Raw genomic sequence first — 22,333 nt, forward strand, 5'->3', positions numbered from 1 at the left:
CGCTAGCTCAAACACCCTCTGTTTATCTGCTTCTCTAGCTGCAAATTTACTTTTCTTATTCGCTTCTCTTTCGGCAACCTCGGATTTAAATAATTAAAACATTATCTGTTCGATATGTAATTGTTTCTCTAGATTACTTATTGGAAACATATCTAACATTCCTTTCTGAAAATCACCCGAATTTGAATGATTTTCCGCCATTTTCCTCTGAACTATTGTCTTTGTTGTAACTTTCGAAATTGCTTTAAGGTCCAACTTTCTGGCAATCTCGGATACATCACCCTTTCTCGCCTTCGCTAATACCTCCCGGTCTGGTGATGCCACTAAGTCGTCAACATTCATTGCTGCCGAATACCACCCATAGTTCAATCAAAAAAAAGAATCGGGTTTTTCCCTTGTCCAAATCAAATTGATAATTAAACAATCACATAAGCTCAAGATCGGAACATAACCCGGACGACCCCCCAGGTTGCCTTAAGTGGTCGGCAACAATGAATATAGAACTGAGTCAGGTTTTATAAACAGACATAAACGTTTATCAAACACTGCTCAACAATTTAAAAAGTAAAGAAAAAACTTAACAGGAATTTATCCGCTATACAGAAATTTAACAACAGCCAAGCTCTGGGATGGTTTTTGAAGAGATAAATTCGAACACAGTCTTAAAGTGTTAAATTCGAAAGTCCAAGTGATTTATACAGTCAGTAGGGAGAGACTTCCCGGAAAACTGATTTCTTCAAAGACGTAACGTTGCTGCTGATCTCAGCCGAGTGATGCCTTGTCCAAAGGATTCACTACGAAGGAAATAAAACGGCTTAAAGGAATTGATCTTTTTTTTTTATCTCATTGAGGTTGAACACTGCACAAACCTTCCTGATCTTGCAGGGGTTTTCTCAGATGCAGGCCACTATTCCTGAACTAAGATTCAATTACATCGATGCTTCATAAAACCGCCGAAGGACACCAAGTTTACTCAACCCTTCGGGCTCCCGTAATTTGGTAAAGGCTTCACTCTCCAGTACCAGACTGTAAAGGCAAAGCAAAGGAGCAACAAACAGGAACTGCCAGCTGACGGCAAAACATTTTTTCCTTAAAATAGAAATTAAAACTCCACTTTAAAACGAAACTTCGTCATGTGACCAATACGCAGCAAATAAATGAACGAACTAACGAAACTGCGTGAGAATAGGAATTTCTCCTTTATACACCTGTTGGAACATGTCATCATGTGACCTCAGATCGGCGGGAAAATTACATCGTGTGACCTCACACTGCCGGGAAAATTAAACCACCGCACAATCTCAAGAGAATTACAGCATGCTCACAAGATACTCAATTACAGCATGGTCATAAGACAGTCACAAGATACCCACGAGGTACGTAATAAATTTCATATCAAAAACGCTGGATAACGAGTTATCAATCAGAAACACGAGAATAATTGCAGTTGCTGGCTATCAACACAGAAATCTGGAGGAACTTCTATGAAAAATGAAAAGAGTCGGAGTTTGGGCCTGGATACTTTTACACGAGAATGCACTGTTTGCATTGCTGCTATGTTGATGACTGACTTGTGTCAGTATCATCTGAGGCAGAAGCGGTTTCTGCTTCACAAGACGTTGCATCAATTTGTGCGTAAGGCTGCTGTCAACTCTCAAACTCGATAAGCAACACACATCGTGTTCTCACTGTGCACCAGAGGAGCGATGAGAGAAGTGCATGACGGATTCGAATGTGGATTAAGATATAGTTTCAGTGGCGAAGATACTCTGTATGGAATAATGCATTTCGTCTAATACTTTTAATGTTTATGATAACAATCCAAGTCAGACGACTGACTATAAGGGCGAGGGGGAGGCGTGTTGTCTCACATTTATTTCCATATATAATCATTTAGGAATATTCAGTCCAGTGGTGCTGGCTGATCAGAAGATACTACAACATCAGTGAAAGGAAGATCTTGACTGGGCTGACACTGTAGGGGCGTCAGTTGTTCTTCAGTGGACAAGATGGTTAGAAGAACGTTATCAATTGGAAGGCTCGAAGTTTCTTTGAACTTTGAAGCCCCTGGATGATGGAGAATTTAGTTTTGCACAGTTACAACCGTTTTCAGACGCAAGTGAAGATGACTATGGAGCAGTGATATTCCTCCTCTTACACAATCCGCCCTCTAAGGTGCACAGCGCTTTTATCATTCGAAACAGTAACGTAGCTTGTTTTTCAAACCAGACTTTCATCCGTCTTACAGCTCCGTTCTTCTACAATGGCAAGCCGTACGGCAACGTTGTGGCTTCGTGATGCAATGCATTGGTTCGACACTACCTTTCTATGCAGGTATAGGAAGAATGCCATTTCCAGGTTACGAGCTTTCGTTGCAGAAAAGTTCCAGAAATGTGTAAACTCTCACAGGTATCTGAATGGAGGCTTGTTAACGTTTAAAACAACCCGCCAGATGTGACCGTCAGAGGTTTGAAGTTTGATGCATTTCTGACAAATGCGGTATCTGTGTGAGTACCTCAATATCCTCTTACGCTTGTAAGGGAATGGCCGGCGATATCCACTGCTAGCTTATCTGTCAGTCAAAAAGCGTGTTAAAATGAATGTGGAAAATATTAAAAAGGAGATAGAATTGTAATCTATCTAACAAGTCTAACATTTATAATTTATCACTCCTTAATTTGGACACTTTTGAAGAAAACGGTGGCCTGAAATCTTAAGAACTTGCTATCTTTCTTCGTCTTAAGAGAAAACAATGGAACATTGCAATGGAAGTGATTTCCAGTTTAATTTTCAAATTTGCAAATAGAAAGAAGTGTGGAATTTAAAAAAAATAATTTCAAGCTGAATCCAGAACATGAAGGTGCTGTCTGGCTGGTTAGTGGACATCTTGATAGGTTAGCTATGATCGAAAACTAACCATGTTATCATAGTGGCAACGGATCTTTATATCTTAGTCATTCTTCTGTTGGATATATTTCAAAAGTTGGATGCATCGGCAAGGGAGATGAGGTTGAGTACAGGGTTACGGTGTGGAACTTTGTCATATGGTGTGAGCAGAATTATCTGCAGCTTATTGTGAAAAAGTCTAAGGAGCTGGTGGTGGACCAGAGGAGGACTAAGGCACCGGTGACCCCTATTTCCATCCAGGGGGTCAGTGTGGAACATGGTGGAGGATTACAAATACCTGGGGATACGAACTGACCATAAACTGGAATGGTCAAAGAACACTGAGACTCTCTACAAGAAGGGTCAGAGCCGTCTCTATTTCCTGAGGAGACTGAGGTCCTTTAACATCTGTCGGACGATGCTGAGGACGTTCTGCGAGTCTGTGGTGGCCAGTGCTGTCATGTTTGCTGTTGTGTGCTGGGGCAGCAGGCTGAGGGTAGCAAACACCAACAGAATCAACAAACCCATCCGAAAAGTCAGTGATGTTGTGGGGATGGAACTGGACTCTCTGACGGTGGTGTCTGAAAAGAGATGCTGTCTAGGCTGAATGCCATCTTGGGCAATGACTTCCATCCACTACATAATGTACTGGTTGGCACAGGAGTACATTCAGCCAGAGACTCATTCCACCGAGATGCAACACTGAGCCTCATAGGAAGTCATTCCTACCTGTGGCTATCAAACTTTACAACACCTCCCTTGGAGGGTCAGACACTCTGAGCCAATAGGCTGGTCCTGCACTTATTTCCATTTGTTATAATGCACATGTTATTATTTAATTATTTATGGTTTTATGTTGCTATATTTATACCCTATTCTTGGTTGGGACAACTGTAACGAAACCCAATTTCCCTCGGGATCAATAAAGTATGTGTATCCATCTATCTATCTATCTACCTATCTAAATGGTGAGATATTGTGAAAGGAACTAAACACTGTCTTTAGGTTGCGCCGAAATGTTGGATTCCCGGCGCTGCTGCCCCTGTAAGAAACCTTTTGCAGGTGTGTTCTTTGCAGACGGTTGCACACAGCTCCAGAAGCAGTGCAGTGAAGAAGTATGTGGCTATATTAACCTGTTCATGTATAAGAGGTTTTTTTTACATTTAGGCGGAATCTTCTTTGGTCACACATTATTTTGTTAGCTTTATAGCAAGAGAAGTACAAGTTAGAGAACCACTTTCGCATAATACGACAAACGTTATTGAAGCTGAGAGTGAGGTTGGCTGGACCATTGAAAACTAGAGCGATTCAGGGATCACTGATGTCCTCCTACAGAAAGGAATTAAGTGGATGTCGAACCGCACGCAGAGGTGGATCATATCATGGTGGAAACTTCAAATATTAATTAGGTCTGAGTGAACGTATATTAGTTCCAACATGAAGGTATACAATCTGGACGAAGAGGTTTTTCCACGCAGTCCTTTGCGAAGAAGTGGCAATTATCAATGTGGTGCAATCACTAATGCATGCCCTGACCACACTTATTTGGAAGAATAAACATCATACCATCTGTTGGTTCTGAAGAGCACACAATGCCCTTCAGGGGTGTTCCTAAAAAAAGGCATATTTGCTCGCCGTAAATGGCAGCACCTAGAATATATGACGAAAATGACTCGGAAATGATCGGCCAATGAGTAATTACCATTGTCACCGGAACGTCATAAAATCTCAAGTATAGCGCGCATTTTCTTCGCAGGAGATATTATGATTATAGTTTAAACGCAGCATTGTACAGAACACATTGAACATTCAAGTCTTAGAAGGAAGAAGATGATTTCTGCAGTAGGTGTGCATCAAATCAAACTGCCGGGCACGTTTATAAACAAGATTATTCTTTCACTGGAGGCACTGGTTTGAGAAACTACAGTTCTAGAGCTGCTGATTGATTGTCTTGAAGATTTTGACTTGACTTGCTGCCTTGACAACTCCGTTATGTGATGGTATCCTCTGGCCTAGGACATTTGCATATATGTTAAGATGTTTATTGATGAAAATATCATCTCTGCTATTTCAGTTGGCTGTAGTAATTATGATTTTGCAATAACTGATGGCGGAGATGTAGTAGCCCTGTATCTGTTTTCTGTCTGTCTGCATTGTATTTTATGTTGTTAGATTTATTGTTACGATCATTTATCATCTGACGTTGGGATTGTTGAACGAAAATTGTATAGTCACATATTCAGCCTTTGTGCCGTAGATTCAGCATAGCTTTGGGGTTTTTTTTGAGTGTTTATTCCACTATTGTGCATATTTTGCTAATTGTGCTTTTCACGCTGAACACCTCAATATCGCTAGTTTTGATCACCTGTCTTTTCTTGTTTCGTAATAAATTATCGAACATCCATTGTCGACCTGATAATCAGTTATTTCTAAGCACAAAATACACTGTTAATTCGCTTGTTCATCATCTCTGAGGATTTGTTTTATTTTTTCAACTTGCTGCTACGAGTGGCGACGAGGTACTTTCATACCAGCCCGAGACAATTCATCATTATCATCATCAGTTGCCATGCCCAGTTTGAGCTTTGACTGCCATGGTCCATACACTGCTGTTTCGGGTCAAGGGAATCAATTCATTGCTATTCATATCTAGTTCTTTGGCTGCCATCATCATTTGTCTGTGCCTTCCTTTTGCTTTCCTCCCTTCAATCTTTCCCATAATTATCGTGCATTAAAACTCCTGTTTCCTAATCACATATCCAATAAAGATACAATTACCTACTTAATCCACAGCACTATTTTGTTTTTTCTTCAGAAAGTTCATCGAGACGTTCCGGTTAAAAAACAAACAAAAAGAAAAAAGGAACACGTGCTTCCGGAACATTCGTAATTCCGGTGTTCGTAAACAGAGAGTACGGGTAAAATAATACAAAGTAATCATAAACTGGACAACATATAAACAATATATAAAGAAGGATTGAGCATTTTGTTTTTCTTTTAGAAGCGGAATCAAATCTGACGTACCTGAATGGAGGAAATTAACAGAACACTGAAAATTTGCTGATGGTCTTTGTGAACACTGATTGATCGTTCAGTTTAGTTTGTGGAAATTTACGACAGAACATTTAAAAAGACTTGCTGGTAACACAGCTCATATTTAAAAGAACAGTTAACATGGATGCATCAATGAAAACCGCAGCAGGGACACAATTCAGTTGCGGTCAGGAATGAATTTGAGCGTGAAAAACTTACAACGTCTTAGCAGATACGTGCCTGCTGACGAAATTGTGTTTCCCTTTTTGTAGGGGCTCCGACACATCAGAGCAATGCAATTTTAAAGGGGAAAGTTGCAGAGGTATGCAACAAGGTAGGACATGGCGGGCAAACAGGAATAAACGGACTGCACAAGGAAGAGCAAGAGAAAAAAGGTCAAGATTCAGTTTCCAAAGAGCACCAATCAGCCTGACTTTGACAATGAAGTCTAATAAAGAAAAGTGTCAACGGACGTGTAGCTTTGGGATTTATAATCTGTAAACTAACAAGAGACGATCAGTAAGGGATAAACAGAATAGAACGATAAAATAATAGACACTCTCTCGGCTGCGACAGTCAGTCTTTCCAATGAGCGTGAAAAGAAAGCTAGCAGATAATCAACCTATTGTGGAAAACAGATGACTATTGTAGGAATGACATCAGTAAAGGAAAATGCAACAGTAAACAAGACCAGCAATGTGGCTCGCTGTTGGCGGAGAGGACTACAACTTGATTGGAGATGCATCCAGCGTTTACTTGCCAAATTCCTGCAATGTCAACTGAAAGTGAAGTAAAACAGATACTGGATAATGCCACAGCAGTGTTGAGTGTATTTCAGAAATTTTCCAGCGGATCAGGAGTAAAATAGCATCAACTGAATATTTCACACACTAGTTATACATAGCATTTCCGTTCCTTGCACCATCCCTAGTTTGGAGTGTAAAACCTTTTAACCAGCACTGGGTTGGGAACCAGATTACCTTCATTAATGATCATCAATCAATTATGTCTATTCTAGATCCAGATAATCATGTTTCACTGTGGTTAGCGATACGACTACAGAGACAAACTGAAAACTTCTCGAACAAGGAGCACAATGTTTCAGTTTGAAGCAAATAGTTCCGGCGAGGAAATATGTTGGTGATCAAAAGCGAGTGTTTGAAAAGATTAAGGGCAGAAGTGGATCACTGTTCTGGATATTAGCGATTATGTTCTATATCCTCCGGAGACGACGCATTGAACAGTTGGGGAGATCAGAATCAATTGATGAGAAGAAAGAACTCCAGAGAAGTCAGAAAAGCCTTCTGGATTCCCAGACTCAATTCCTACTACCCCAAGTCTTATATTGGTTTATTCCAACAAATGTCACATGTCAGGTGGAATTATACTGCTACTACTCTTGACAAGAAAGAAGATATCCCACAGGTATAGAGAATTATCCAGAGACAGTGGACCTATGGGTCTGAATGGGGCAATTCAAACTTCACTGTGCTGTGGATGTTAATAGTTTAAATATACTGTTTGATAAAGCATTATTTGTATGGTTACATAACTGATTACATGTTTCATAAAATGAAGTGCATGAGCGGCAAAAGTCATAACGCCCCATGAAAAGAGACCGCTAAGTAGAAACGCTTTCTATACTCCTGTCTGTTCTTTAGATTATTTTGACTCAATAAAAGTTAATCCGGATATGAATCACCGAGTGTTCCTTGGAGCATGTTGGTATTATGAACGCCGTCTTCCACTCATCTCCCTAGCGGTCTATAGAACCAGTTTGGTGAAGATCCGATCACTGGGATTGTTTTAATGCACTCTCCACCTAGTGGATAGTTTGGCATTCTATATATTGATTTTGTAAAGTCTACAGTAGTGAATGCATGGATGAACACCACAATTTATTCTCTTTTCTTACAGATAAGGACACTTCACCGGGGCTGAGGACTGGAATTTTTGAATGTCGGCATTCCGTAGCGCATCGGAGATATACTCATTCAAGGCTCTGGTCTCAGGATGAGCGAAGTATAACAGACGAATCTTAAGGGGAGGTTCCAGGGAGTTATGGTCCTCCTGCTGCTGTGAGGCAGCAGAATACAGACTTCCATTTCAGTAAAGGCAATGGCTATGTAAGTGTATTCCTGTGGGAATTTGGTAAGGTCGTGAGATTTACCGGGTGAAGTCAATTGAAGTTGCAGGCAGATGGCTTCCGCAGCTCATCACTGAGCCTGATGGCTCGGGGAAATGAGGGTGGTAACTCAATACGATATGAGTTTTGGGTGAGTCGGTAAGTACGGATTTGTGGACACGACCTATTTATTCTCCGATGTTCAAGTTCACAGGTCCTCTAGGCGGTCTGACCATCTTAGTCCCAACGGGAAGTCCATTACGTTCCGTTTATGCCGAGGAGGTAGAGATAAGCTGGATAGGGAGTCGGACTTGCACACAGAGAACCATTTCCAGAAGGTTGCATCCTGCACGGAGTAGATTATGGACTTCTATACACGTAGAGCGGTCGAGGTGTGGAGGAAGACAGAGTGAGAGAATCAGGCTTTGTTACAGGAAGGACAAAGAACGAAACTCGACTACACCTGCTTGTGCCGTTTCTTGGGCGAAGTGGAAAAAGGATGTGTGGGTGATCGGAAGCTGCGTTGTAAGGGCAAATTTTGTTACTGCACTAGTCTTTCATACTCTTGGGGGTGGGAACTGTATGGGTCTGGGCAATAAGTATCTCCGGCTACCAGCGATGTTTCTGTACGCCTTGATGATGAGGATCCTGCAGCCTGAAATATTTCTGGGAACGAAACAAGCTTCCTGGATGTTATTTTATGTGGTCGTCCCATCAGCAAGTTGTAAATTATGATGGCTGGAAGGTTAGAAGTCTTTGTGTTCGTTGGGCCTCTCACCGGTATACAAATCGCACAGCGCCCTGATATACTCTGATGCCCTTAGGCGAATAGCGCTTCCGCAATCTAGTCCTAAAATTGACGATGAAATCGAGAACGGAGCATGAAACACAGCAGGCGAAGTATTTGACATGCTAATCACTTTCCACTTACTTGATGGTCGAAGAGCGGACGCAACTCAACAACGTATTAGTAATATTTATTACAAATAACGGTTTTATTTTCCCAATTAGAGGTGGCCCCGGCAGAGTCGCCAATTTAGGAGAGAGATTAGGAGAGCTATCTTGGCTCTGTACACGGAATATAGAGATAGCAGGAGTTCGAAGTGTAAGATACCACTAGAACAGGAAGTTGCAATATTGTGCTGCAGATCTGTTGAAGCGTTCGTGTAGTGCAACGTTGGACTCAGAGCTAGGAGGTAGAATGGCGTTGTATTGCTGTTGCTATATGAAAGGTTGTTTGAAATTGGCGAGCAGGTGATCAATGGTTTCCTGCTGCTATGGGATCGTGTGCTTCTGTCGACAGTTGATTTCCTTTGGGAAACCATATTTTGTTGGGTCTATTACTGGTTCAATCATCCTGTAAGAAATCTAGAACAGGCTTCACCTAAAAACCAGAGCAGCGGATCCGACTTACAAGTAAACGCCGACGCCAATCTGAAGATAACACATCCAAATATTCAATTGAAATGCAGATGGAGAAACATTCTTGCCTCCCCATCGGGGACATTCTGATACGATTGACGCTGGATGCTAGTATTGGGTGCCAAATAACACGGACTTATACATCAAAATGATAGTCGCCATCATGGCTCACAACGTAGAGCCGTGTTTTCAATATTGATTAACCATGGGAAAGCTATTTCGGAAAAGGAGATAATTGAGCATGACTTTCCTGCAGAATGGTTACCATGGGAATAAAATTAATCGGGGCCTTAATACGGAAGACGGAAAAAAAAACAGGGCACCTCAGATCGTGGAAGAAGCTACCGCCTGTCTTCCCTATTTCCCCGTTGGTTCTGGAAAATCTCTAGGATCCTGAAGAAGTGACGGATAAGTAACTCCCACAAACAGGAAAGTGACACACATTTAGGTTATGCGGTTCAATGATGAACCGGGTCTCCGTGCGGCTAGATTCCCAATGCGTACAAAGCAGCTAATTTCAGCCAGACGGGAGGAGCGGTGGAAACTCGAAGTGGGCACAGGAGGTGTATGCATTTGGTTTACTTGGAGAAGTCTGCGGCAGCAGAAGTTGACATAGTCAATGACTACATTATTGCATTCGACGGCGCAAAGCTACTATCCTGTGCCGATGGCTTTGGGACCGCCTGGTAAAGAAAACATTGAAATAAGACCAGAGAATTAGAAGGTAATCAAAGGGAAAGTTGACACTATAAGTTAGAACTGGAATAGAAGTTTACACACAATAGGACGACGGACACTTATTAGTTGAGGACTCGCCAATGAAGAAGGACTGATAGATGGGAATTGATTATATATGTCACTGGACTAGACATGTCTACAGTCATTCCTCATGAAAATGACAGAGTTTCGCATCGAAACGTAGATTATAATCGACACTTTGATACTTGGAACCGGCAGTAAGTCGAGGGGAGTATATTCGGCATCAAGAATCGCACATACTCTCATGTGGAATTTCTACATACCGATTAAGAAAGCTTTGCTGACCATATTTTCCAAGCTGTACCTCATCGATTCATTCTACCGCATGGGAGTTCCAGACAATATGTGGGAAGTTAATATCACCTATTTAACAACGTCGTGTTTCTTCCATTATTCTGTGATGTCTCCACAAATTTCTTGTTTTACGTCCCCGATTATTGTGTGATCTGCAATATAAACCCATTGATTTGGACATGCCTTTCGCAATTCCCAGTCCAGACATAATGCCTCACTTAGTTGAGTTATTTACATTGTGCTGACTGAGCATTGTCACGACTTTTCACTGACTTGTAACACAATCGTTTCCCATTTAATTCCTGCTCTTCTGTCGCGTCCTAAGCAAAGGAACAGCGGGATACTGAGTTGTTATTCCTGCCAATTCTGCAACCAAGTCTCATTTATGATTGCAATATCATAATTTTTCTGGGACCATCCATGCCCTGAGCTCATCTGAGTTTCTAAAGATACCCCTAGTAGTGAAATAAACACAGTTCAGGACATCCAGTGCAACATTCTCAAAGTTCCGATTGCTGACATTGTCTGAAGTGCTAACAACGTTTGTCTCCCTAGTATCTGCTCTTACACTCTACAGCCCAACACTACCAAATCTTCAGAGTAGAATATTGTCCCTCTTCTAATATAATTGCAACCGTCTGTTCTGTACAGTACGCACTTGCCCTGGAAGACAGCTGAATAATCCAAAAATCTCACGTGCTCTCTCACAGACCAACTCCGTATGTAAGTGTATCATTTTCCAACTTCTGTCCTCACGAGGACGTGGCACAGGGAACAATGCTAAGATAACAGCTCCGGAGATCCTATCCTTTAGCGTAGCATCCAACTCCTTCAGATCACTGCAGAACCTGGTGAGTCTTACTATTAATGTCATTGTTACTTACGTGGGGCACGACATCTGGCTGTTCAAACACCCATCTAAAATTCTGAAAAATCGGTTCAGGAAGTCCTGGACACTGGCACTCTGGTTCAACAGTTCCGTGAGAGCAGCACTTACTGGGCGACATTATGATCGCGATGCCGGTATTCAGCAGCAGTTCAGAAACGCAGCCATGATCCGGGCAACGGCAATATGGAAGCAAAACAACAGTACAGGAACAACATCGAGATATAACTTTTACCAAACACCCACTCAACTTACGACAAGGTCTGTTCACCATGGCAGACTCAGAGTTAAAGGCAGTGGACTTTCTAACATCGCTGCCTCTCTCCCAGACGAGATAAACCTTTATACGCTTGATTCCCTGTTGCCAATACTGAGCCCCTGAGGAGACTAGCAGATGATGTGACCGACAGTGTGGTCATTTCTCAGGCTGAAATACGCAGGTGTTTCCAACGAGTGGACATTCGCCAGACTGTGGGACCGGACGGCATCCCAGGGCGGGTACTCAGGATGTGCGCGGCACAAAAGGCAGATCGGTTTACAGACATTTATAATCACCCCGTCTCCCAATGTAGGGTGCCATCCTGATTCAAGACATCGGTCATCCGTCATTGTTCCTGTACCTTAATGACCAAGGTAGCATGTCCGAACTGCTGGCGTACTGCTGTGCTCTCCTTCGTAAAAGCAAATGCTTTCAGTGGCAGTTAGCGGCTACATCTGAGGCATACTACAACCCACAGTGAACCCCCTACAGTTCACCTATTGACATAACCGTGCAATAGATGACGCGATAGGCCCAGTTATGCCTACCTCTTTCTTTGGTTATGTGCCCCATCTATGCCTGCCTCTTCGTTGATTATGTGGAACAGTCTATGTTCCAAACCTATACTGGTACTGTTCCTCAACTTTACCGTCGCTACATTGACGACTACATTGGTGCTGCCTCCTGCACCCACGCTGAGCTCGTCAATTTCATCGACTTTACTTCAAACTTCCGTCCAGCCCTCTAATTCACTTAGTCCATCTCGGACACTTCTCTCCCCTTTCCTGATCACTCGGTCTCCATCTCTGGAGACAGACTGTCCACTGAAATCTTCTATAAACCCACTATAACTACCTCAACTATACTTCCTCCGGCCCTGCCACAAGCAAAAATGCCATTCCGTTTTTCTCCAGTTCCTCCGTCTCCGCCGCATCTGCTCCCAAGATGAGGCTTTCCGTTCCAGGACATCTCAAATATCCTCTTTCTTGAAGGGTTTCCTTTCTGCCGTCAACTCTGATGCCCTCATCCGCACCTCCTCCATTTCCAGCACTTCGGCACTCTCCCCTTCTTCCCGGCACCACAACAGGGACAGAGTTCCCCTTGTCCTCACCTACCACCCCAGCAGCCTGCGTATCCAGCAGATTATCCTCCGCAACTTCCGCCACCTTCAACAAGACCCCACCAATAAGCATATCTTTCTCCCTCCACCCCTATCCGCTTCCGCAGGGATCGTTACCTCCGCGACTCCTGGTCCACACGTCTCTCCCCACGGATCTCCCACCCGGCACTTGTCCCTGTAAGCGTAAGTGCTACACTTGTCCCTACACCTCCTCTATTGCCACCATTCAGGGCCCCAACCAGTCCTTCCAGGTGAGACAACGCTTCACTTGTGAGTATGTTGTGGTTATCTGTTACATCATTGCTCTCGGTGTGGCCTTTACTACATCGGTGAAACTCGAGGCAGATTGGGAGACCGAATCATCGAGCACAACCGCTCCGTCCGCCACAACATACAGGATCTCCCGGTTGCCACCCAATTCAACTCTGCTTCACATTCCCCTTCCGATATGTCCATGCATGGCCTCCTCTACTGCCATGATGAGGCTAAACTCAGGTTGGAGGAGCAACACCTCATATACCGTTTGGGTAGTCTCCAGCCCCTTGTTATGCACATTGAATTCTCCAACTTCCAGTAATTCCCTTCTCCCCCTTCCCCCAACCCTGCTTTACTCTGCCCCCTCCCCCAGCTGCCTATCACCTCCTTCATGGTCCCGCCTCCTTCTACTACCCAGTGTGTTTTCCCCTATTCCTTCTTCACCTTTTCTGCTTATCCCTCCATGTTTCCCCTTCCATACTCCTTTATATTTTCCCGTTCTGGTTTTTCACCTGGCTCCTACCAGCCTTCTCCTTCCCACCTTTCCTCCACCTTTTTTAGAGGGACTGTGCCCCCTTCCTCTTCAGTCCTGACGAAAGGTTCCGACCCGAAACGTTGACTGAGCATTTCTCCTCCAGCGTCTAGTGAGTGTAGCTCTATACACCGGTCCCCACACATCTAGAGAAGCGGGTTGCTTATGTATGAATGCTGTTCTTGGACTACAGTTCAGCATTCAAAACTGTAATTCCCTCCAGGCTCAACAACAAGTTCAGAGACCTGGGCCTTCACCCTGCCTTCTGTAGCTGGATCCTGGACTTTCTGTCAGATCGCCGCCGGTGATAAGAGAGGGACCCTCACCACTGCCCCTCTGACCATGAACACACGTGGCCCAAATCTGTGTACGAAGCCTCCTCCTTTACTCTTTCATTACCAATTACTGTGTCCCTACCCAGAGCTCCAATCTGCTAATTAAATTTGCTGAGGACACCACATGATGGACCTAATCTCAAAAAATAATGAGGGAGTCTAGAGAGAACTATTCACCACCAGTAACATAGTGGCATCAAGAAAACAACTTCTCTCGCAAATTTGCAGAACAAAAAAAAAACAAAGAAGCTGGTTGTGGACTACAGGCAGAATGGAGACAGGCTAACTACGATTGACATCAATGGATCTTTAAACCTCAAGTTCGGCATACAAATCACTGAGGATCTGACTTGGTCGGTACATACCGGTTGTGTGCTAAAAAAGGCAAAACAGTGTCTCTTTTACCTCAGAGGGTTGAAGAAGTTTGATATTGAATTCCAGGTCCCAAGAACGCTCTACTGGAGCACAAATGAGAGCATCCCGACTGGCTGCCTCACTGCCTTGTGTTGGAACTGTACTTTCCTCAATCGCTGACCTCTGCAAGGAGCGGTGCGGACAGCGCATCTGTAGGTGCGACCTGCCCACTATTCAGGACATTTAGAAAGAGAGGTGTATAAAAAGGGCACGAAGGATCATTAGAGACCCGGGACACCCCAAGCACAAAATGTTCCAGCTTCTACTGTCCGGGATACGGGATGGCAGCATAAAATCCAGGACCAACCAGGATCCAGAACAGCGTCCTCCACCAAGACATCAGACGTATTAACTCATGCTGATACAATTGTATTTCTATGTTATTTTGACTGCCCTGTTGTACATCGTATTTATTATATATTTTTTTTAATTACGCGTTGCATATTTAAAAGGAAATATAACGTGAAGATATGTACTCCTCATGTAAATGATGTAGGTAATAAAGTCAATTCTATTCGATTCAATTCATATTTCTTCTCTCTCACAGAAACAGACTCGATGCTGGAGTGTACACCGCTGTGATGTTTCTCTGCTACCTCATGCCCCCAGCATTATCCAAAGTAGCATATATGTTGTTCGGGGAGATTTCCACAGTTGCACTCTGCACAAGCTGTTTAAGTCCTTTGTCTTTCTTGTCACCTACTTTCCTGCCCCCGGTAACTCTGGTGCACCCACCATCTTTATGCCCAATCTATCACGCCCTCAGCCTTTCGAAACATCCAGCGTTCATCCACTTCCAGCTTCCGCTCCATAAAACGGGGTGTAGGAATCTGAAATTGCATGAATTTCATCCATGAGTAGTCGTCAGTGATACTGGAGAACTCCGAGTCTTCTCTTCCAATAACCAGCAAAGAGTACATGCAAGTATAAGGGCTCGATAATGATTCCGGCCAGACAGGCCGAATGCTCACTCCTTCCCATACATGCTGCATGGTCGCTGAGTTAGTACTGCATTTTTTGTGTATTCCGTTTAACTTTTCTGCCTGGCATATTACAGCTCATGCTGAACAAATATAAATAATGAAAGAAAATAACAGTAAACAAACTACGGTGGAAAAATGCCCGCTACATTTCGTATTCTCTTAATCACGCCTAATCTCGCTGAAACATCGAAGAAGCAATTCCTCAAATTTATTTTGTAACACTGTCGACACCACCGACTGCCGTACCGCTTTCCCCTACCTTTTCCGAATTTGTTCTTGTTATTCAATCCATATCACTTTTCAAACACGAAAATGCGGCGAATTGGTGGGCTATGCATTCGAATCGGCGAACGCGAGATAACTCCGTCTTATACTCTTTGCGATCTCCAATTGGCAGCAGTTTTAAACACCAAACCACCGCGAGTAGATGCCTTATTTTCTCAATCGGCGAACCTGTCAGAGCTATGTTTTCTCACGCTTTGTATCTCCGATAATCTCTGGTTAAAAGATCAAACAGCCGCCAGATGATGCAGTGTGCACTCAATAGGCAAACTTGAGTGAGCTCCGTCCCAACACGGTTCGGATCTCCACCTGGCGGGAATTTAAATACATATTTCGTTAACTTCCATTTCCAAGAGGTCGCATACGCGATTGTTCATTGCACATCGTAGCCGAGATTTCACTTACATAATTTTCAATTTATTTATTTTTGTATTCATTTATTCAATCATTTATTCATTTATCGGTTGATTAAATAACTACATAATTAAATAATTTGTTGTTTCTTTATTTATTTGCTAAAATTTCAGTACAGATGGTGGCATAATATGCAAGATTATTAAAGACAGATCAGTAACTATGGAGGTACAAGGACATTAAAGCTCTGCAGACTATTTGTGGTGAGATCTCACCGAACCCCAGTCTAATCACAAAACCCTAGACAAATCTGCGTTCAATACTAAAACAGCGTATTAGTCTTCCTATTCGACTGTGGCACTTTGCATTTCCACTTTTCCCTCAAACATGAGCTTTTTTCCAGTCTCACCAGTATTAAATACATATGTTGCTATTTTATTGTAGGTCTGCAGAGCAGTACCTCACATTCGATGTTATTTGTTGCACTTCCCTTGCGTATGCGCTGAGCTTCTCTTTGTTTTCTTCTGGCCTCTTTAACCCGAGGTTTATTCCGTTAGAACAGAGAAAATAGTGCAGTAGAGCATAACGTTGAGCCTTCGGAATACGGTGCGGTGGAGACCGATATAAATCAGTTCATGATCCTACTAACGTTTCACCACACCCTGCACTTACCTTTGTCCTCCATTTATCCTATATCAATATGGTAGCAATTTTCTCTAATGTCAGCTTATCAGTCTCTACCTGCAGCAGTTGCTGCGGAGTCTAGAATTTTACAGGAGGTTTGCATTGGAGTTCTCCAAGAATGATAATAATAATAATAATAATAATAATAATAATAATAATAATAATAATCATCATCATCATCATCATCATAATATCAACAACAACAACATATCAATAATAATACGATATAACCACTAACATCTCACTAAATCTGTCTTCCACTCAACTAACTGTAAAGCTGCGGACTCTTGCACTGTCTTTTGCCGTAGTGGATGTCAACTTCATTTTATCCGAAACAGACTTCCAGATTTTACAAACCCCTGGACACAAGCGACAAGATTGACATCGAATGTGAATAGAAGGGAAAGAAGGGTTGTCTGTTTTACGCCGTTGTTCAAGCACACTCAATTTGAAACCGCTTGGCGGCAGACTTCCTCTCATCCATACTTTCTGTGGAATAAAAGTAGCCATGAGGAATTGGTGCATCCAAAGGCTGAATGTGCCATCACACTCTTCCAAGAATGAGGGAGAGTTTGTCAGCTCGTCCCGCGTACATGCCGTCAAGATCAGAGCATAGACTGATTTCAGTCACAAAATATAAGAACTGAAACATACTTGAAAACTCGGAGCACACGTTACAACATCAAGAAAGAACAAATAACCATTTTTCTTTCTCTCTCTCTCTGAAGAAAAGTGTCTGTTTCAAGGCAAATGATTCAGACTGATCAATTTATAGGCCATCTCCGTCACACAGGTTGAACAATAGGAAGTCTTGGGCGGGGCTTCCTCACTCGGTTCAAAGACACGAAACAGAATCAAAACCAACAGCTGTCCCTCAATAACCTGCTGTTAACAGTTTACTGTCCATCTTTGAAGTACATTCTACCATAACTCTGCAGGCCGTGGGCTTCATCTCCTCGACACTTCAGCAATATTCCTGGTTGACGATGGGAGTCTCCCTTGTTTTCACACTCTGGCTCTGCTTACGGAGTGAGTACCTTTCACACATCCACATTACATTTACTTTAAATCTGTCTGAGCCCTCTGAGATTCAACCAGCTTAGATTATTCGTGCGGTTCGTCTGTGACTGCAACTCACATTTCTCCGTTTTTTTGTTGTATTCCTAGGTTCAATGAGTCAGTCGGTGACTCAGAGCCCGTCCATTGTAAACTCGAATGAGTGTCAGACTGCCACTATCACCTGCAGTTTCAAGCCTGGTTCTACTGGTGAATATCGCTTTCTCACTGGAAAATTCTTCAGGCAGAGCAACTCAGCGGCCGAACGGAAAGAAGTCACCCGCGGGGGCAGATTTGTTACTTTGATTAAGAAAACTGATAAGCAGTTTTCGTTGGAAATTCGGGACCTGCGAGTGGAAGACAGCGGCACCTATTATTGTCAGGCTGTGTACAGATGGCGTGAAGCACAATGATGGGCTTCGGCGTCGCGCTGTACAAAAACTTTCGCTGTAGCATATTCCTGAATCAGACGGAGCACAATGGATCTGCGGGTAAGCTCATCTTCCTGTCTCGCTGTGGATCCGTCCTGCAGTCTAGCTAACCGTCAGTTTTTTTTTCGAATCGTTTACAGTCTTTATGTTCCCATATCGCGTGTGCGCAGATGTTGTTGCCTACCTGAGGTGTGTGTCAATAAATGTCGACAGCGAATTTAAAAAAACACATTCTTGTCGCCAACGAGAGACACAATCGTTCCTGAGCAATTGGAACCAGAAAACGCCAGCGCTGCGAATTTAATTCCTGCTCGACTCTTTCATTCATTCGGCAGCAGATTTCAAATTCACGTAAGGTACTGTGCATATTTCGGAACGAACACAGTGGCAGAGATCTGAACAAAAATAGAAAATAATAAATATATAAATAACTCATTGTTTAAACAAGTTGTTCTCCATATCCCATACAAAAAAAATGCTAACCTGGCGTTGTTCACCTTCTAATCTGTTTAGTTTATTTTAAATTTCCATATTGCATATGTATTTTGATTGACACGTATGCTATGTGTTTTTTTTTCTTTTCGGTATCGGTGTGTGGTGCGTGTACCTATTTTATTTTAACTTGGTCTTGCTTTCTCACAACGAACATATCGACCTGCCGGCAAATGGGGAATATTCTTGCTCGGTGTTGCATTAACAACCCTCGAAACATTGGGAAGCCTATTGTAGCGTTTCCTAAGCAGATTCACGTGAGTGTAGTTGTTGTATAGTGGAGACTGAGAACAGGATCATTGTGTATGAATGGGAGACTCATACTCTAGATGGAAAAGGGACAACGGTCACGGTCAGACCCGGTAAGTATCCAGAGACATCGACCATTCTTCAAATATCTCACCCATTTTCACTATCGTTTGATAGATGATCGATTGATTTAAAATCTTGTGTTGTGATTCTGTAAACTGAATCTACACTCACCGTGTAGAAAGGCAAGGTGGTAAACTGAATTAACAGAGGGAGATGAAGAGGGAAATTTCTGCAATGTGTAAGGATGAAATGCTCACAGAATGAGTCCAACCGACCGCTGTCAGACTGTGGGAAATATTGTTAGCAGCTTAAGGCATAACCCGCAAGCAGAATATATATATATATATGTATATGAATATGTCACAGAGATACAAGAAAGAATGAATCTTGTTTTCTCCGATTTATTCTCAAGCAGTACAGTGAATTGCATAACCATCTGATGAAAAATTAAGAAAAGAGAAAGGAGCAAAACCTTTATATCGCCGCGTGCTAAACTCCAATTGAAAATAAATCTTCGCCTTCAGCTGCTTAGAAAATTATCTGACCAATCTGTCCCGTTCAGTCTCATTACTGTGAAGAACATGTTACAGTGGAAGAGGCTGGAAGTTATGGGCGATATGGTATTTAAAAAAAAGAAGCAATTCTGGATGGAGAATCTATCTTTTCGAAAAATAAAACAGGCAAATCCATCATTATTCCAAATGAAACTGACCTTTAAAATAAACACCACACAACTGATAAAAAGGAGTTCGGCCCACTTTATGTTTGTAGGTTCTCTGCAACTGTTCCATGAAATTAGTTCTTCCTTCTAAATAGATGTCCAAAATATGAAACATATTTTGATAATAGCAAGATGTCCGTAATTTAACATGAGTCCCTGATTTTATTTCACTGCAGCAAGTCAGATAATAAGTGTCAACGACAATAAATATTGTTTACTCACATATCAAACGAAACAAGTTTACGTGAAAGAATAATCTCCTTAACGTGTTTGGGACGTTTTTCTTTGTTTTTTTTTCTGTCAGTTATCGGTAAATCAGCAAAAATCTTCTTTTACATTCATACAGAATCCATTTCTCCAGTGTCTCAGACTCCTGAACTGCAAACTACACTTGCCGATACTGCCATTATAACCTGTGGATATGACCGGTATTGTCGCAACACATTACACTGGTATCGCCAGCTTCCAGGGCAGGAACCCATATTCCTGCTCCAGGGTCAAACTTTCGGAGCACAAGATAAGACAAAAAATGCCGGAGAACGAATTACTGGTTTTGTCGATCCTGGTAAGAAAATTAGCCAGCTGACGATCTCCAAATTGCAACTGGGTGACGCTGCCGTGTATTACTGTGCAATGAGTCGGTTTGCAGCACTGTGATGCCGCGCATGGACAGCGCTGTTCAAGAACTAAGGTGATTCTTGTTACAAGCACACAGTGCTACTAAGCAGCGAGAGAACAATACAAAAAGTTATTTGGTTTTATCATATAAATACGCCACAGCCGAGCACAGAGACAACGGCAAGAAACCGCAGTGTGGTTGGATTTTTAGTAGAATGATAACAGAGAAAATAAAAGTACCACAATCAACACCCAGAATATGCTGGGAGAAATCATTATGTCCTGATAGAAGTTCTTGGTTCGAAACATCATTTCCATGGAAGTGGCCAGATCTACCGAATCCTCAAATTTCTACTTATCGAAGACACACAACTTTCAAGAATATATTCCTGGATCAAAGAGGCATGATTGCCTTCAGGAAATTCGCATTTTAGATCAGAAGTGCGTAAGGGATAGCAACGGAATTGGGCCAATCAGCCTATCGAGTGTGGCCCGCCATTCCATCATTATTGTTTCCGGTTCCCAATACATTCTCCAGTATATCCATGTGGCACATGCAATCTACCAGCCATCTTGAATGAAGGAACATCGCAAATCCGTTTGCGCCGTGTGATCGTGGGCAGAAAAGTAACGGACATTGAACCGTTACAAATTCCAAACAATAAATGCATACTCTATTGTTTTGCAATTATACGGCATCACGAACTACAGGTATCATTACGATTCCAGAAACATATAAACATAGAAAACCTACAGCACAATACAGGTCCTTCGGCCCACAAAGTTGTGCCGAACATGTCGCTACCTCAGAAATTACTAGGGTTACCTATAGCCTCTATGTTTTCTAATCTCCATGTACCTATACTAAATTCTCTTAAAATATCCTATCGTATCCGCATCCATCAGCGTTTCCGGCAGCCCATTCCACACAATCACCATTTTTTGTGTAAAGAAACTCACCCCTGACATCTTCTATATACCTACTCCCAAGCACCTCAAACCTGTGCACACTTGCGGCAGCCATTTCAGCACTCGGATAAAGCCTGTGAGAATCCACTCGATCAATGCCTCTCATCATCTTATACTCCTCTATCAGGTAACTACTCATTTTCCCTCGCTCAAAGGAGAAAACGCCGAGATCACTCAACCTGCTTTCATCAGCCATATCCACGCCCATGCCCTTATCAGAAAGCAACTTTAGGTAGACTGAATGTGTCTTCTTAGGTTGTAAAATGCTTTCGCCAGAGAGTATTAACGTGCAGTCGATGCTGATTGAGATGTGTTCCGTTGCGTTCAGTTTCCTCCGATAGCATGAATCTCATTAAAATGAAACTGCACGCTTTGGCAATTACATGCTCATCCAATTGAACGGATTGCTATAATTGGATGTAATCGAGATAACTGGGAGTGGCGCTGAGAAAGAAACATTCGATCATTAGTTATTGTAAAGCAACGTCGTAATTCCTCCCACTCATTAGAGATAACCTACGTTTTGTCATTCCTTGACTTTGCTTTAGTTCTGTCTGGAATGAAACCTGTTCGTACTGATATCCCCTAGTAGTGCACTAAAAATGCATTCACTTGAAATGCAATTCCTGGCTCTGTATATTGGAAAACAGAATAAAGAATTTACCTCTATTATTTATATGTTTTGATTCATTGCTGGTTCCATGTCTATCTAAAGAACTGCAAATATATTATCCATTTATATTAATATATAAATATAATACTGTGTTAATATACTTTGGGCAGCACAATAGCGTAGTGGTTAATTCGACTGCATTACCGTTCTGGGAATAACAGTTCGGAGTTCATTCTGCTTCATCTGTATGTAGTCTGTGTATCCTCCACATGGAATGCGTGGATTTTCACTGACTGCTCTCGTGTCCTCTAACAGCTCAGAGACGAACTCCGGGGATTGGTTAGACATTGTAAGTTGTCCGATGATTAACAGTACGGAAACATGCCATCTCGGCCCTTCTAGTCCGTGCCGTACTGTTACTCTCACCTAGTCCCACCGACCTGTTCTAACCCCATAACTCTCCATTCCTTTCCTGCCAATATAACTGTCCAGTTGAAC

General features: G+C 42.5%; 1 gene segment (V, D, J or C); it reads left to right on the forward strand.

Moving 5' to 3' along the window:
- Positions 1-18,088: 18,088 nt before the first annotated feature.
- On the forward strand, positions 18,089-20,292 carry LOC140203555 (T cell receptor alpha variable 4-like). The segment is given in 2 exon segments: positions 18,089-18,170; positions 19,940-20,292. Coding segments are annotated over 2 exon segments (435 nt in total).
- The last annotated feature ends 2,041 nt before the right edge of the window (positions 20,293-22,333 follow it).

This window comes from Mobula birostris, chromosome 10 (genome assembly GCF_030028105.1).
Source record: "Mobula birostris isolate sMobBir1 chromosome 10, sMobBir1.hap1, whole genome shotgun sequence".
Lineage (NCBI taxonomy): Eukaryota > Metazoa > Chordata > Chondrichthyes > Myliobatiformes > Myliobatidae > Mobula > Mobula birostris.